The sequence below is a fragment of the Aptenodytes forsteri genome, unplaced genomic scaffold (assembly GCF_000699145.1).
Source record: "Aptenodytes forsteri isolate BGI_AS27 unplaced genomic scaffold, ASM69914v1 Scaffold97, whole genome shotgun sequence".
NCBI lineage: Eukaryota > Metazoa > Chordata > Aves > Sphenisciformes > Spheniscidae > Aptenodytes > Aptenodytes forsteri.
The window spans coordinates 1,212,515-1,230,303 of record NW_008795036.1 but is presented as its reverse complement, the minus strand read 5'-3'; the positions used below and the strand labels follow the sequence as shown (position 1 = coordinate 1,230,303).

The window sequence follows — 17,789 nt, the reverse complement described above, 5'->3', positions numbered from 1 at the left end:
TAAAACTACAAAATTATCTCACAATAATTTCTTCTTGCCCCGTGTGTGCATTCAGCATAATGGAATTCCTTTATATTACTCATATGCTCTGTAAATAAATGCTATTATATACAGTTCTACATATCTTTCTTTTAGAGAAGTGAAACTTCAAAGTTATGTTTTATGGGTATGCAGGGAACAGAATTCAGGCTGCTTGTGTACCAGTCCTGCAAATATTTCGGCAACCTGTTTAAAACCCCTTGTTACGTGATGCCTTAGTCATTTTCAGCAGGTGACAAATGAAACTTGGAGTGCAAATCTTGATTCAGGGGCTCTTATTCTTTCTAGGAAGCGGACTTCCAAAAATAATTTTATTTTGGTGTCTTTTCAGGACATGTTTTACAATTTTTAAGATGATTCAGAGTGTAAATTGGCAAAACTTGAACTCTCATCAAGCAAAGCATCTAATTGGAAGGTTTTTTCAAAGGCTTCCATCTATCATTATGCTGCAAAGCATGTTTGCATCTGCCTTAATTATTTAGCTGTTTTCTTTCTTAGTGTTAAGTTTTATCTATGAAAAATGATCCCCAAAGCCTGCAAATAAATGGAAATAATACATTTGAATGCAAATAGAGTATCCAGATTTTAAGTAGTTAATACTGCTCAAATGTGGTTTTGAAATAGATGTGATTATTGGAAAGACTGATTTACCCTATTTTGCTTTCTTTTAAAAAGTGATTTTAAATTACCGCATTTTTATAAGTCTGTAATTCTTTGGTTTTTAGGGGTTTCTACCTTGGTGAAGGTATACTGGACAAGTGTTTACCTGAAAGCTGCTTTTAGGATGTCTGAAGATGACGAAAAAGTTAAACTCCGTCGAATTGAGCCTGCCATTCAGAAATTCATTAAAGTGGCAATTCCAACAGATTTGGAAAGGTTAAGAAAACACCAAATAAATATTGAGAAGGTTAGTGGTCACTTTTTACTAATGTAGTTCTTTTTACAGTATAGAAGCAGTCACGCTGGAAGATTATATAGAGATTTCGATGAAAAGCTGATTATGAAATGCTTTAATTCAAATTTGGCTAAAAATGAAATTTCTATATTGTCTGGTAATTCAGAGTGTACAAAGGCCTTTAGATTTGTAGTAACTAGTCCATCTACAGAGTGAGAAACATTACTGTTCTGTGTTAAAAAGTTATTGTAAGGAAAGCAGCCTAATATTCTTACTTTATTTTTAAGTCACAGTGGTTTGCTGCCAACTATTCTGAGTAACTAACTGTTTATACCTATCTTTTTCTCTATATATTTTTAAACTGAGTTGAGAGAAATAGAAAGATTTAATTATTTAAGTAAATAGAAAAAGAATTGTATCAAAATTGTAGCATGTTTATATGCTTCTTGTTGACATTAGCTCACACTTGACAGTGAAACTGAATGTGCTTCCAAGTTAAATTCTTGCATACACTGTGGCAATGCCTGTACTGGTAAAATAAACATGCCCAGGACAGTTGTCTGGCATGAAGTGGCCTATGTCCATATTATTAAATCCTCATATTCTGCAAAACAGGGTGGCTGTATCCACGTTGCTGATGAGGAATAGCCTCTGTTCTGTGTTTATAACTCCTTAGCTGTTCTCAGGAACTCTTTATGCAAGAGAGCTGTTTGGCATGGCCAGGGACAGTTCTAACAATTTAACAGCACAGATGACCAGATTTCAGACGTGAAACATTCTCGATCTCTGTTTATTAGTATAGATATAGCCTGTGGAAACAGAGAAGATGGTTTGTTGAGGAGGGTGCTAAGAGATTTACTAAAACAGGTGACAGCAATAAAAAAAGGAAGAGAGTGAGTGACTCAGAAACACACTTACAGTCATAATATCAACATTGCGATGGAAGTTTTGAAATTACCATACCAGACATATTTGTTCAGAAAAGATTATACTTACCACCACAGAAGAATCGGTGACAGTGAGTGTCTGTAGCTTTGCGCAGTTTTGCACGTTTCTGAAAAATCATACATCATATTAATTTGACTAGGCTTATTCACAATGTATAAAATCAAATGTATATGTAAATCTGGATGGCGTAGGACAACCATCTACATTTTTTAACACCTTGGGAAGGAATGAAGAAATTGGAAGAAAATACGTGAACGTGATTTTGATTTCCTGAAAGGTATGGTCTGAAGGGTGCATATAATTATTGTTGAAATTGTTTTGCATTTTGCTGCTGTCATTTGTTCACAACTTTTACCATAACTTTACTGTAACTTTACCAAGTGGGTAACCTTTTGGATGAAATTTTCCATGCCAGGTTTCTGCCTCAAGTAGTTTGGGATGGGGGAGGAAGGAAAATAAATCCATGTCTTTGTTTCTGAGAACATAGTCAGGAAATAATGTGTTGTTCAAGTGACAGTCATTTAATAAGAAATGCTTAGTTTAAGTGATAGTAAGTGATTGATAGCTTAGTGATAATTTCTTTTTGAACCAGTGACGTGTTGGAACGCTTGAGGTATTTTTGTGGGGTGGTCTTTGTCTGGACTGTACATTTTGCTGTGCCTCTAAAAATCTTCCATTTTTTGGCCAAGATGTACAATTCTGAAAAAAAAGTGGTTTGCAGGTACTCAGTAGATACTGGTTGAACTTCACCAGCTGAAGATTGCTAAAGATTTACCCAACACTGAGGCATGCTCCTGTGTTTAGAAATTAGCAGAACTCATTCCTGGAGTTGCTAATTTGATTGGTCCTGAATCTGAGAATGAAAACAGGGAGATGATTTTTCTGTGTTCCCACTGTCTCATCCTCTTACTTTCCTTTACTTGTGTGCAAGAGGAAACACTTCCTGGCTTATGTAAATAAAGGATAAAAATTGGGTGGGGGGAGCTTGTGAAGAAATACCTCAGATGGGAAGTGAAAGTGCAGAAATGGTGGCTGACCATGGCACGAGAGAAAAACTGGGATAGGGGAAGACCTGGGGCTGCTGGGACTAATGATGGGAGATAATCGTTTGACTTTCTCCTGGTAAGGGTGTAATAAGGATACAATGAGGATATGAACTGCAATATTCACAAACTGAAAAGTGTATTAGTATAATATTTGCTTGAAGCAATAACTTCTGAATGAGTTGACCTATTTTTTCAGTCACAGCATGTTGTTTACTCTTTGTTATTGCATATTTGTATAATTCATTACATTATCTAGATGCCAGCTGATTCAGCATTTTTTTGCCTTGGAGTTGGCCAGTTTGCAGCAGCCCTGTACTGTAGCGCCAGGAGCAGCTTGCTGTTCTCCAGCTTCTCCCATAAAGAACAGTTAATTGAGTTACTTTGCATTGTAGCCAGAGTACAGTGGAGTCAGTATTAGCTTGCTCTTGGGTGAGATGATGTGGAAGCAAGAAGCCTTGACTGTTAAATTGCCCTGGAGAGGTGTACAGCCTCCAGGGATCAGTGCGTACGTCTCTCAGTGTGCATGGCTCATACCTAGCAGTGGCCATAGAGCTAGCTAAGGGCAACTAGTGAAGAATGAAGCGGAATAGGACAGGATTCAGAGGTGCCTAGAGGAGAGCATCGTAATAATAGCTTTTCCATGCAAGCTGTTTCATTCAAATATAGACAGTCTTGGTAGCTAGGTTATTCCCTTCTTTCTCTAAACAGAAGTCACACAACTGTGCATGGAAGCAACATGCATTTGTCATAATGCACCAATTGGGATTTCTTGGTTGCAGAGAGGTACTTTTTGGTCCACAGTTGGCTTATGTTAAAAATCATATCTTCAGGGCAGCACTTCAGTTAACACCAACAGCATCAATGAGTGTGGAGTAGTGAGGTGTACCATTCTTCAGAGCCTTGAGGAAGGCATCCAGAAATTGAGGGATGCAGTTAATAAATACCCGCGAAAGGGTGGCATAAAAGCTACAGCCTTGCCTGAGAAGAGCAAACGGGTGGGCACTGGAAAAACTTAGTCTGGTGATGGGAGGAGGGAGCTGACCTGCCAGTACAGAATGGGAAGTGATTAGCAGGGCACATTAGTGTTACACAAATGGTTTTGTTGCGCTTTGAAGGTGACGATAAGCTTTTGATGTGTGCAAGATAGTAATTAGGGAGAGAGGATGGAGGGGATGGGCATAACTGTTACACTGCTTGATTTTTTTTGGAAGAGTATTACTTTATACAGCTAAATAGGTTCTTCGCTAAGTATTATCCGTATATGTAAAACCCCGTTCATTTTGGATATATAAAAACCCTATCAAGAAGCTTCAAAAGGCATTGGGTGTTGCAATGAGAAACAGAGTCATGATCAGTTATTACCCTGTGTAGTATTTAACCAGTGTGAGAGATGATCTTGGGAATTGCTGCGTTTTGCAGAACCTGGTCAGTGAGGAGCGGTAGCCAGTTACTGGTTGATCCTGCTGAAAATCTTTTATGTATTTAGACAAAGTATAATTATGCTGTATCTAGCCAGATAGTGTTACCATGGCATCAGGGAAGGGGTGTAATACGTTCCACTTAATTCAGCCATGTGTTGGTCAGCTGAAGTTTTTATTGGCCCAGCAACTCATTTGAGTCAAGCATTCCTGTTTTGCAGACAGAATGGGAGATCGTTGTAAGGATAGTTTTCTGTGTCTAGAAGAAAATGCAGAAAATATTAGCACTCGGGATAAAACGAGTCTTTAGGTTAGTTCTGATTTAACACTTTGTTCAAAGCATTGTCAGAGAAACTCATGCTTAGCCAGAGTTTAATTATAGGCAATACAAACAGCAGCGTTTCTCTTATGGCACTCAATAATCACATTGAAATACCAGGATGCTTTATTGAGTTGAATTTTATATTTTGAATGTAAAAATCTGATGCAATCTAAAAGTATCTGGTTTGGACATTTCTTGAGATTTTCAGGTTGTTGGTATCAATGTGAATGATCTGTTTAGTCAACATAATAAAATTTGCATATCAGAAAAATCCTTAAATAATTGTAAACATAGTTCTTTAAAGCGTTAACTGCATTTCCTCTAGAACAACACTTTTATGAAAGCAAGAAGTGGTAGCAATGTTTAGTACAGATTTGTCTCTCTGATTTCAGAGTACTATTAATTAAAAATTTCTGCATCCCTAGACGGTATAAGTCCTGACAGATTTGATATTTGAATTAGTAATTAACAGAATTATTAGACACAAGTAACTATGGATAAAACCTTCAAATAAACAATTGGTAACTGTACCGGAAGGTATTCAGCAGTACTGAAGGCTTCAGAACTTCGGTATTTGTCTCTCTGATTTCAGAGTACTATTAATTAAAAATTTCTGCATCCCTAGACGGTATAAGTCCTGACAGATTTGATATTTGAATTAGTAATTAACAGAATTATTAGACACAAGTAACTATGGATAAAACCTTCAAATAAACAATTGGTAACTGTACCGGAAGGTATTCAGCAGTACTGAAGGCTTCAGAACTTCGGTGTATTGACAAAAAATATAAGAGACAAACATTTATGAGAAGTAATACATCTGAGTATAAATATAGACCCTAAATGCCAGATTCTTTAAAAAGTCCACACTCAGTGTAATGTTCTTAAAATTTGAAAGTTTCTTCTTTTTTTTTTAAATACTTTTCTGGCTGTAAGAACTATAAATATTCCAAAGTTTACTCTATTGTTAGATTTATGAGTAGGTGAGAATAAGAATATGGCAAATCTGAATTTGAAATCTGTCACTCTAGATAGTTTTAGATTATCAGAACACTAGCAATAGTTTGGTTGAAATACTTCCATAATAATTTACATTTTTATATCTTTTACATGCATTTTAGCCATAACAACTGTGTTACAGTACTTTTGTGAGCTGTCAGCATCAGCAGCTTAAATGGTTTTCTCTAAAACACTTTTTGTAAAATTAACTTTCAGCCACGTAAACCAAACATCCCTAGAGGTAAAAGGATAATTTTGTAGAATCTGGTCCTGTTTATTTTACAGGCTACTTTTAAGCAAAAATCACTAATTATGTCAAATTGCTTAGAGCAGCAACATTATTTACTTATGATGAAGCCAATATCTCTAACCTCATTTCATGAATATTGATTTAAACCTTAGGTTCCAGAGATAGTCCAAACAATTAACCTACTAAATCACTGTTTGAAGAAACTATAAAATCAATATATAATGAAATTTGACCTTGAGTACACCTTTTCAGAGGAAGTGGCTACCATAAATCCATCGTCATAGCATTGCTTCCTAAATATTTGGGACTCCAACTTTCCATATGACAGTTTCTAAAGTCTTAAAACTTACATCCTTAAGAAATCAGTACTCTAGACTTGGGTTTTTTTCTTTTAATGTTTTCCCCAAAGAGTTCTTGTTTTCTAAAGCACATTCTGTGGATTGGATGGTCTTTCACTCCAAAAGAGGGAATAAAATGCATGCTTATCCAAAAGAGTTACAACTTTGTGTTAGCCTCTGTTAGATGAAAGCAATTGTCATGGTACTACAGGAAGGTGGAGATTTTGGCATGCTGCCCTAAACTTCGTTGGTGATACGCAACAATCCTTGAAAAAAAAAGTGCTGTAAGACATGGCGTCCTTTCCTCTGTTGCTCTGTTTTAATTTCATTTCCCATGACTGTGCCAAAGTAAAAGGATGTTTGTGAAACACTTTTTACCTTTGGCTGGGGACCATTGTTGTGGTGGGAAGATACATAAAGGTTACACAAAATGAGAAATTAAGATATCTGAGTCTTACTGCAGTCTTCATCAGAATGTATACATTCGCATAAGACATTTATTATAGAGCTTTTAGAAATGTTGGTGAGCACTACCTGCTACAAAAATTAATGCAGAGGATATTATCAAAAGCTTTGAGTTCTCTCCATGTCCACTTGGATACTTTCAAGGAGAAATGGAAGGGATCCAAAGCATAAGCACGAAGGTTTCTTTCTAAAGAGAGTTCTCAAAAGAGAATGGGACAAAGAGGAAAAGAGATTGTCTAAGAGTAACATTATGTTTTGTATTTCTGATGTGGAATACAAACTATTTGGCTATAGCACAATTACGTTTAAATATCATAGGCTCATGAAAACATAGAGTGGTTTGGTTTGGAAGGGACCTTTACAGACCGTCTAGTCCAATCCCCCTGCCATGGGCAGGGACATCTTCCACTAGATCAGGTTGCTCAAAGCCCCAGCCAACCTGACCTTGAACACTTCCAGTGATGGGGTGTCCACAACTTCTCTGGGCAACCTGTTCCACTGTCTCACCAGCCTCATCACAGAAAATTTCTTTCTTATGTCCAATCTAAACTTACCCTCTTTCATTTTAAAACCATTGCCCCTTATCCTGTCACTACAGGCCTTGGTAAAAAGTGTCTCTCCGTCTTCCTTCTAAGCCCCCTTTATATATTGAAAGGCTGCAATGAGGTCTCCCCGGAGCCTTCTCTTCTCCAGGCTGAACAACCCCAACTCTCTCAGCCTTTCCTCACAGGAGAGGTGTTCCATCTCTCTGACCATTTTCGTGACCATCCTCTGGACCCACTCTAACAGGTTAGGATTCCATAGGTATTTTTACTTCATGGACCTCCCTTAGTTTTACATGTATTTGTTAATGATGAATAATGGCAATACCATCTCTCCTCAAGGTTTGCTATCCTTGAGTCCCCCAGAGTGAACATTGCCGAGGAGTATGGCCTACTTTGTGTTGGGTAACAAAGAGAACTCAACAAGGAAGAATTCTCTGACCGTATGAATGTCATTGCACTGGGTGTATTAAGTCATTGCATTTTTTGAGGTCATCACTAGCATACTAGGAATTTCAAAGCAAAGTAACATAACTACTAAATATATAAAGCAGATAAATGTGCTGAGTCTTTCTAGTAGAAATTATAAAGAGCAATAAAGGTTTCCTGAGGAATTCTTCTTGTTGTTCTTAACTGGAAAACAGGTTTTTTTATTATTCGGTATGTGGACAATATATTACAGTCAGCTCAAATTGAAAAGGTAATTTTTCCCCAAGCCCCTTCTGTTCCACCCTCAGAAATTCCTGTTTCAGTACTCTTTCAGGGATGATTGAATTGGAAGACCTACGGTTGATACAGATTTTTTTGTCCATTTTATTTGAAAGAACAATGGCAGTGATTTTAATGGCATAATAATTTATGCAGAAGTTGCTAGTTTCCTAGAAAAATCACTTAAATTTGACTTAATTGAACACTAAGCCTTTTCTCCTCCATAGCACTACAAAATCCTAACATGCAAGAGCTTTTTTCTCTGAAAATAAGAAGTAACTTCAGATTTCTCATTGTATTTTAGGAAGCTGAGTAAGCTGTGGTCTTTTACTGTGGCCTCTAAAATTATGAAAAGAATTAAGGAAAGATGTAGGCTGTAGATAAAGTTTTTTATTGGTAACAAAGCATATTTAGAAATTGAGGAATTAAACTTTACATAAAAATACCTCACAAATCACAGTAAATATTTTGTCTTGTTATTTAGACAATTAAAAAGAATGTTCTAATATTGTCTAGTATTGTAAATGCAGTCTTTGATGGTTTTAGCACATATTCCAGGAATCACAGCTTCTACTTCTATTGTTTTACTATTTTTCATGATAATGTCTCTATATTCTTTATGTCAACTGGCAATAGCAGGATTGATTAATTTTAATGATGGTGAGGTTTCTGTGTGATGATAGGTAGTTCTTTTGCAAAACTTGCTCTCTGCTAATGGAATAATTACTCTGGTCTCTGTCCCGTGGAAAGTGCTGTATGGATAGTTTCCCATTGAAGTTAGTGGAGCCCTCCTGCAGGTGCCAAATCTGCCCTGATGGTTCTCGTAACTGTGTTTGTAACTATATAGAAATGGTAAGTGTAAATGTAGACAGTAGTGCTGCGTAATGAATGCAATTCTCTTTATAAATAATATCAGATACCTGTTGTCCTGTATGACCAGTACTGCTTATCCCCTCCTACTTCTGCCCTTCGTCTTACTGACCACCAAGTGATTTATACCACAGCAGTATCAGGATGCTACAGTATCTCTTTGCTGTTAAAAACTGATGCCGAAACCCTGGTTATCTGCAGTTCAGAAAAATATGTTGTACAAAACTATTCAGAAAATACATTGCTATTTACCTCTCTAATTTTGCAGTGGAAATGCATATCACTCAGCTTCTTTACTGTCAATTTTGGAAAAGTAAAGTGATTATTTACCGAAGGTTCCTTTTTTCTGCATAGCTAGTTGGTAAAAATAGCAATTATATGGCGTATTTTTCCTTTATTTTAGTATCAGAGATGCAGGCTCTGGGACAGATTGCACGAAGAGCACATTAACGCAGGACGAACAGTTCAGGTAAGGGTATTAATATGACCATGATATTAATGGAATTAAATTACATACATAGTACTGGTTACCTCAGGGATGGATCTTCACAGAGATGTATGTTTGACAGATGGATTCGTCAAGTACATGGTATTGCTTTACTTCATTTAAAAGGTAGGGTTTTCCTAATTGTGTCCTATGAGGCAAATACAGTCAGAAATGTTTCAGGATTCTTGAACAAACAAAAATTTGGAGACTCTGGTCTTTCGCAAACTATCCTCTTACATTACTACATTAGAAGACAGGAATTGCAATAAGGGATACTGTTAATTTTAGAGCATGGTTTCAGACCGAACACAGAACATCCGGACTACTACTTCGGTGTGCAAATCTCTTGTTAGATGCATAACATCATTCAAAGGAGGAAATACCAGACACATTTGTCAGTATGGCGTCATCTCAGTGACTTCATGCATAGTCACCCATAACTCAGCACACAGGGAATCTCACATCTGTTTCTAAAAAAAAGGCATGTCTTGATGAAAATGATGCAAAAGCTAATTCCAAACATCAGCCTTCACACTGCTAAATAGCACACAGCCAAAAAGGTTATCAATACAGAAAAACAGAAAGACCAGATCTGCACTGCAAAGTTTGCTGATACAGGTAGAGCAGCTAGTGGTTATAACATGCTGTACTGGCAAAATTCTGGGGACAGACATATCTTTGCCAGCAGGAGAGGCATCTTGTGTTGGTTTCATAGGTGGTGTTCAGAGGAGGGACATGACTTTGTTGCTAGAACAAACTTTTTGTTACCTACGCTGCATCTAGACAAGCAGGCTTTGCCAGCAGAGGTAGCACAGTCCTAAACCACTGTATTTTATAATTCTAATACTGTAAATTCCCGTGTTTGTTGCAGTGCCTTACTGACTTCTGTGGGAAATTAGGCCAGACTGAAAATGAAAAAAACTCAGAAAGAAGAACTTAATCCCGATTGAACAACAGTATTAGACAGTAGGCAGAGCTGGAGTTACGTATCTTTTTTGAGGAATGGAAGGTGTTAATGAGCTTTTTTAGTGTAGATTATAAGAAGTTATATATGAAATCCACTTGATGTTTCTGTTGTTTGGAGGTTTGAATGTTTATTTTGATTTTTCACACAGCATTTTTGCAATTTGAATATAAAATAAGTTTATTCTTAATATCAAAAGAGTCTTCCAAATGTGGAAGTCCTTTTAAAACAATGGCATTCTAACAGGTGTGGGGTAGTAAGCATGTGTTTGCTTATGTCTGTGCTCTAATCTGTTTTCACATCTGAGGGGAGGAAAGGCTTCTCTTGGAACTCTTTATTATCAGTGTCATTTGTTTAGCAAGACAAAATCTATCGATAATGAGAGAAAAAGTAATCATGTTGAAGATGTTGAAGATGATGTTTTCAAATTGATTAAGTGCTTTAGTAATAAAACCTCATATTTGTCTTTAGAAACATTTATATTTGTCTTGAACCTAAAGCCTGCCATTTTCACTTTCAGCCAAAATAAATTTTCTTATGTTTTATTTAATGCTTACTGCTTTTAGATCTGGATGCAAGTTATGCGTTGAAGTCGTTCACATTCTGATACCCAGAGAGCAGAATAAGTGTCTGGGTCCATGCAAGAAGAGTAGACTAGCTCTTTGTTTTAATTAAATAGTTAGGAGTCTGGAGTACTTGATAATAAATTATATGACATGTAGAATGTGTTTGCTGTAAGCTGTTTAAATGTTTACCAATGGACTTGTGATCTGTTTGTTTGCGAAGAAATCAGATTAATTATTGTGATACCAAATGTTCTCTGCAGCACACACTTTGCTCTCAAAATTAGATGTTGTAAAAATACATTAGGAATCCCTAAGTCAATATTGACCCAAGGCATTCACCACAGGTTTTAGACAAATATATGCACAGCCACTCTACATTTAATCCATGTGCACATAATTAGCCATTTTTCTGAATTTTCAGTTTACCCAGAATAATTACTTCTGTTGTACTTTTGATGATGGTCAAAATTATAATAGAAGTATAGAGGAGCATAAATGTATACCTCTTCTTTCTGGTGACTGGATGCCACATTAAAAACTTCTAAAAAGGGAAGTGAAGAAACCGGGAAATCTTTGTATAGGGCATGATGACACCCTTTCAAAAATACTGAGAAAATAGCTCTTACATACTGTGTATTAGTTTTCACAAATGTGCTCTTGCAGATTTTCATTTTTAGGGATGGTCTGTGGACTTGAAATGTTAGGGCCTGAATAAATACGCAGTTTTGCTAGGCTTTGCCCCATATATGCTGACTATACCATACAGTTAGTTAATTATTGCAAGATTTAAGTTAATTTCAGTGAAATGGCAGTATTCTAACAGTTGTAACACCTAAGGACTGCTTTAATCATATTCATAGTGAGAGGTAGAAAAATGCTGCAGTTACTAGAGAGGATATAAGGCATTGAAGAAAAAAAGGAAAAATACTGTGGATGAATGATCTGGCTTTAGTCTATATTCAGCCCACAAAAGGAGACTCTGTTCTGCAAAACATACCTAGGCAGACGTAGTCTTTCCACTGTGTTGCTCTAACGTGGAAAGCTACTTGAAAAATGTTAATCTATTTTTTTTTTCTTTTTCACTTTTATGATTTCCATTTCAACTGAAAATGGTTTACAAGTAAAAGATGGTTTTCAGTCAGCTCTCTTTTGCATAAATCTTCAAAGCTTAGTTGTATGGCTCATGTCTTCTACACCATCTTTAAAATTACGCAGTCTTTAAATTAAGTATCTTTCTGGAATACTACGCAATATACTGGGAGAGCATGAGAAGAAGGGTAGATGAGTGTCTTTATTGCTGCAGGAGATTGTTTATGGTGTCAGTGCAGGGCTGTGTAAAATCAGCTCACTATTGCAGCCTGTGGCCATCTGTAGGGTAAATATATCCTAAAACTCAGATTTTCTTTGGCCTGTGCCAAGAAACTTGTAACATATATCCTTTATTACATTACTTTGAACAAAGTCCAGAGAAGCTAAGGGAAGGTAAGATTACATTTGCACGGCTAAGCTACTGCAATACTTCCTTAAAAATCATATTTATTTTTGAGAGGCTTTAAGGTGGTGGGTTTGTTTGGAGGTGCTATTTACTTCTTAATTTAAAACAACAACATGCAGAATGGAGGGAGAGTTGACAGTGATTAATGCATGGAAGACAGGAGATAAAGAGAAAAAGGGACTGGTTTGTTGGACATGACAGATCCTGTGTCATCCATGTACTATTTCAGCATAAAGAGTGTAAAGCGTAAACCATTGGAAAGTGTATATGACATTACATTTAATGATGCTACAACTAAGAAGAAGAAAAAGAGAATGATGGTGGCAGAGATTGAGTGGAATAATGGCATGACCACCATGATTCGGTTAGCTGGTAGCGTTAGGAGCAGTGTAGGCTGATGGGGATAGAGTAAGTGAAGTGCTGGAGTTTCTGAGCGCTCTGGGAACATCAGCCTTGCCAAGGATGTGTGGCTGAAGCAGGTACTGACACTGCGATTTTCAGGTAGCTGTTGCTGGGGGCCTTAGATAGAACTTCAGATATTTCCATAGCTGGTAGAGATGTCACATGTTACATGGAAATAATCCTACAGCTCAAGTCACTGCTGCCTTTTCAAGGGTTTTGGTCCCATCTCAGCCCTTCGACACTTGTACAAGGTGGAACCATGCGGACCTGGTGTTTATCCTGGTGCCTGGGGGCCTCACGCTGGGTCAGCACTGAAGCACTGAGGTGTCCTTACGCTCTTTGTTACTACCTCTTTTCCTTGTGGTGTTACGTGTCCTTAATCAGCAGCATGCCGTGGCAGTGTAGCCCAAGCTCTCTGCCGTGGCACGGTACTGCGGGTCGCTGCGTGCGTTTGCCTGCTGTTGAATAGGAATTCCATTATTTCCTTCTTTGTTGTCATGCGTTACTTTTTCTCAATTGTAATGAAATTGGTTGCACATGAGGCAGGTGTAACATTGGTGTTGATGTTCACGAGTGTTACGTATTTGAGTGTGAAGTGATGATGATATATTAAGGTGGCCTACAGTAAGTCTATGGAAACACAGCATCCATTTTTCATCAGGTTTGAAAATTCAGCTGTCACCATTAGTGAAGAAAAATTACTGCTCTGAAAAACAAATACTGAAAAAAATGAAGACTTTTTACTCTTTTGTATAAATAAGGTTTATTGGTTTTCTGAAAATTACTGTTAAGACTTCTGAATCCCTTAGGGAGTCTGTCACTTTTCTCGCAAGTCCAAGACATCTGTAGAGGAACTCCTGTTCATAAGCCACTTAGGAGGAGCAGCATATGGGAAGATACTTTGTGTTTTTAAAGATAATTCTAAAAACTGAATACTTATAATAGTTCCTTCTCTTACTTATTTAAAACTGTGCTGAGTAATAAGGCAAACTTAATGGGCAGATGTGTACAGTCATTTTCAGCAACAGTGATTTAAAAAAAAAAAAGTTTAAATGAAGCTCTCCTTTGGCTCATTTGTCTCTTCTTGTATTTTACTTTCTGATAGAAATTTATTCTTTATTTTTTATTGAATGTGTTTCTAAAGATTTTGAAAAGAATGGAAAAGCAGTGCAACTTCATTATGTATGACTTCTCTGTTTCTTTCCATTTTGGATGTGTTGATAGAGTCAATAGATTTTTCACGGTACTTGTGAAAACCATGGCACTTCTCATTTACTTTTCTGAAAAAAAATCCATTGTATTTATTCACATCATATAGTGAATCCACCATCCTGGTGGATCTCCCAGACCTACCTCCAAATTTGTGGACACTCTAGAAAAACTAGGCTCAGACTTTGTGTCCCTCCCTCAGTTCTGCATCTATTCAGGAAGAACAGTGAACCTCACTCCAACAAAGTCCTTTGACACCTAGGGATGAAAGCACTATGTAATAGCTATGTAACATTAGTTTCATTATATAGCAAAAATATGCAAACAGCATAAAGCTGAGAGAGACTCAGGGATTCTGGTGGAGAGGACAGGATTAGAATTCATAACGATGTTGAGAAAAGACCTGAAAAACCAGTATGTTTTTGGATGGGGACAAGGACCATCGTTGGCTGTATAGATCCAGCATGGGAAGCTGTTGGGGCAGTACTTCTGCAGAAGAGGACTTGCAGGACACAGAGTAAAAGTGAGCCAATGGTGTGGTAGTGATACCAAAAAGCCGAAAAACATAGTGGGATATATAAACAGGGAGTGGTCAGTGCAATCTCTCATACAATGTCTTTGGTCAGCATTAGTAGGATCCCAGGTAGAATAGTTAGTCCAGTTTGGGCACCGCACTTTTAAGGAAGCTGTGGACTGATTAGGGAGTATTCAGGGAGAGCAATGAAAATGGTCAGAAATAGGGAAAACGAGACTTACTTGGAAAGACTGACAAATTTAGTTATTTTGCCCAAAGAATGCGTGACAGTGGTGTGTTGTCTGTTTGCAAACGTGGAAAAGACGGTTGCAAAGAGGGCAGGGCTTGTCTTTCTCTGTTTTGAACAGAGAGGATTAGAAATACCTGGTTTAAACTGAGGCAAGAGAGATTTCTGTTAGACACGAGGAAAAATGCTGTGGCAATTAGGATAATGAATTCTTGTAACATAATATCAAGGAGGTTGTAGCTCTTCATAAAGAAGTCCTTTTAAGACCAGATCAGATAAACAACTGTCAGAGAGAAATAGGGACAACGGTTCATGCTTTAAGGGGATGACTTCCCGAGGTTTTCGCCAGCTTTATTTTCCTACAGTTTTTGCGAGAAAGCCATTTGAAACAAAGACTGTTACTTGGTTTTGGAAGTTAACAGACCAAAGTTGCAAATATTATAACGAAAAATTCTGTGTCTTTTGGGCTGAATTTGGTGAGTTCAAAACTCAGGAGTTCCCATAAATGAAAACAGGATTTTGTATTACCTTCCTCACTAAGTAAGCTTGGTTTTAAAAGTGGAAACAGTTGGGAAGAGGGTGATATACTTTTATGCTCAACCCAGAAATTAAACTCTGTCCCATTAAAATGATTATGAAAAGAAGTCACAATCATTTGCATATCCATAACATTTATCATGTTACACCCTGGTGAGCTCCTAAGACGTGTCTCCTCGCAGCGGGGCTTAGCTTTCGTGCTAGGCTGAATCCCTTTAGCTTCTGCTTAATCGACAATAAATGGAACAAGAGTCCTCTCTCCAAAACCACAAAGGAAGAGGTACTAAAATTAAATTTCACCAAGTAGGCAAATATCATTGTCTGATTCCTCCTCCATCTTCTTTCTCACAAATATTTCTCTTTGATCAGCAATGTAGTGATGAACAGTGAAAGTGAGGATCTGATTCAGCCATTCCTTGGGGTGGATAGTTCGTATCTCTTAAAGCTTCTGTTCAGGATTTTTTAAAACTCCAGCAGAAAGTTGGTGGTTGTGTTGGTCACTGCACAGTAACCGTCTTCATTACACCTGTGCATTGGCTATACTGGTAATTTGCCCCAGCTGTAGCTGCAGTGGTGCAAATCCCTAGCAGAGCTACGTTTTACTCAATTTCATCTGGGAAATTTTCCTTTTTTTTTAAAGAAACTGCTTTGGAAGCATTATTAGCTCATCCCAAACTCACTGTTGTGACTGTTTCACAACATGTTTTTGTTTGGTGTATCGTTTTTTGTCTCCATTATGGCCAAAGACAGGATAATACTAATTTTGTTTCTTGAAACAAAACAGCAGGATCAACTTCACTCGGTCCCTTGCATATAATTTTCACAAAATAGATAATTAAATGTGTCTAGCTAGTCCCGTTTTGTCTTTTAAATGAAATTCCAAGATTTTATAAATGGAGAATTTTGGCACATGGTGGCTTATGACAGTGATGACATTCTCCCTTTTTCAGTACTTACGGGCAGACCATGGGAGGAAGATAACAGGAAGAGCAAGGTAGATTAAGATGAGAAATGTATGAGGAAAATTATTGGGTATCATGTTTCTAATTCAACTCAGTATCTTACAAAGTCACTTTTTGTATCTCCCCTTTTTTAGTGTTAATCAGTGTTTTTACCTGGGGTTAGCCTTAAATAATGCAGCCTAAGTTGGCTAGCAGTACTCTTAATTTAAGCATACAATAGAATATACTCTTAGTAATTTGACAAATTATTTTTGCGAATCAATAGTTCTTTCTTTGATTGCCTAATATGGCTCATGCGGTGTTACATCAATTTGTTGTTGAATTAATTTCCTTCTTCCCTAATTATAGTTCTACTATTTTTTTCATACTTGTTAAAAAAAAATTAATTCTACTAGTGTATATAATTAAAATAAATTCCATCTAGTTCCTGCTTTTCCAGGTAAGCAATATTGCCATTCTAAGGCATTACGTGTACCTGGTTTGTATTACTGAAGAAAACCTTTCTTTTTCTAACCGCTCACTGGTGTTAATCCATTCTCTTGTTCTGCTGTGAGAAGAATATTCAAAACAATTGGTTAATAGTGCAACAAATAGTATAATTTATTATATCATCTTATAATGTAATGCAATGAATATTATTTTTATTACAGCCTTTTTTTTTTATAATTAGATAAAAACTGTCCTAAAACAATGAGTGGTATAACTTAAACTATAAATTTCTTCTTTGAATTTGAAGAAAAAGAAAAGTTGCATGCATTTTTAGCCTAAGCAATAAACACCCCCCTCTATTTTTGCTGTAGACAGAAATTTATCTCACAGGAGATGCCTGCACACAGACTCTTCTGGCTAGTTGTGAATAGTTTATATCTTTTCAAAATTCCTGCAACTAAAGAAATATTTCTGTATTTTATTATATTTGATATTGAAATCAAACAAATATATTTGTCCTTCTTCTGAAAAAAGAATATAAATATTGAAAAAAAAAAAAAGTAATCCTTCTCCTTTGTCCCTGAAGTTGTCTTTACAAAATGAAAATGATAGTTTTGGGGTAGTTGGGGGTTACGAATGATTGTATCCTGAAGTGCTATAATCACCACAGTCACTTATTATAAAAAAAGGCAAATTTTGAGAAGCAATCACTTATTTTATTTGGCTGTTATTTCAACGTGTTGCAACCTGTGTAAATATTTTGGCAAAAGCCTAAATTGATCACAGACACCGAAATAACTTCAGTAATTGCATAGTGAATGAATTAGTTAAATAATTTAATTGAAACCCAAAATAAAACAAACTGACTTCTCTACTTGGAGAAGTGGATAAAGTATAAAATTGACAGCAAGAAAAGCAAAATATTGATGGGGATGGCTTCAGAAATATTTCTCCCTTGTTTTGCAGTTGGCTGATAACTACAGATAAATTAGTTTGCCAGCGAAGATAATAGGTATCATCTCTTCCTTGATCTTTGGTTCTTATTCTCCTGGGGCAGATAGCTTAGTTTCCCCTATGGTAAGTAGGCCACGTCCAAAAAGACTTCGGCAGTATGTCCAGGTGACGCCTCACTGCACT

At 36.8% G+C, this 17,789-nt stretch overlaps 1 protein-coding gene across 2 annotated transcripts in view; it reads left to right on the top strand.

Annotated features, from left to right (window-relative positions):
* The first annotated feature begins 769 nt into the window (after nt 1-769).
* Nucleotides 770-17,789, top strand: part of STX17 (syntaxin 17) — a 29,419-nt gene continuing 12,399 nt past the window's right edge. For both annotated transcript variants that reach the window (XM_009276657.2, XM_009276656.2), the window contains exons 1-2: nt 770-946; nt 9,244-9,309. In XM_009276657.2, coding sequence (XP_009274932.1) covers nt 824-946; nt 9,244-9,309 — 189 coding nt within the window. In that variant the 5' untranslated portion in view covers nt 770-823. The remainder of the gene's footprint in view (nt 947-9,243; nt 9,310-17,789) is intronic.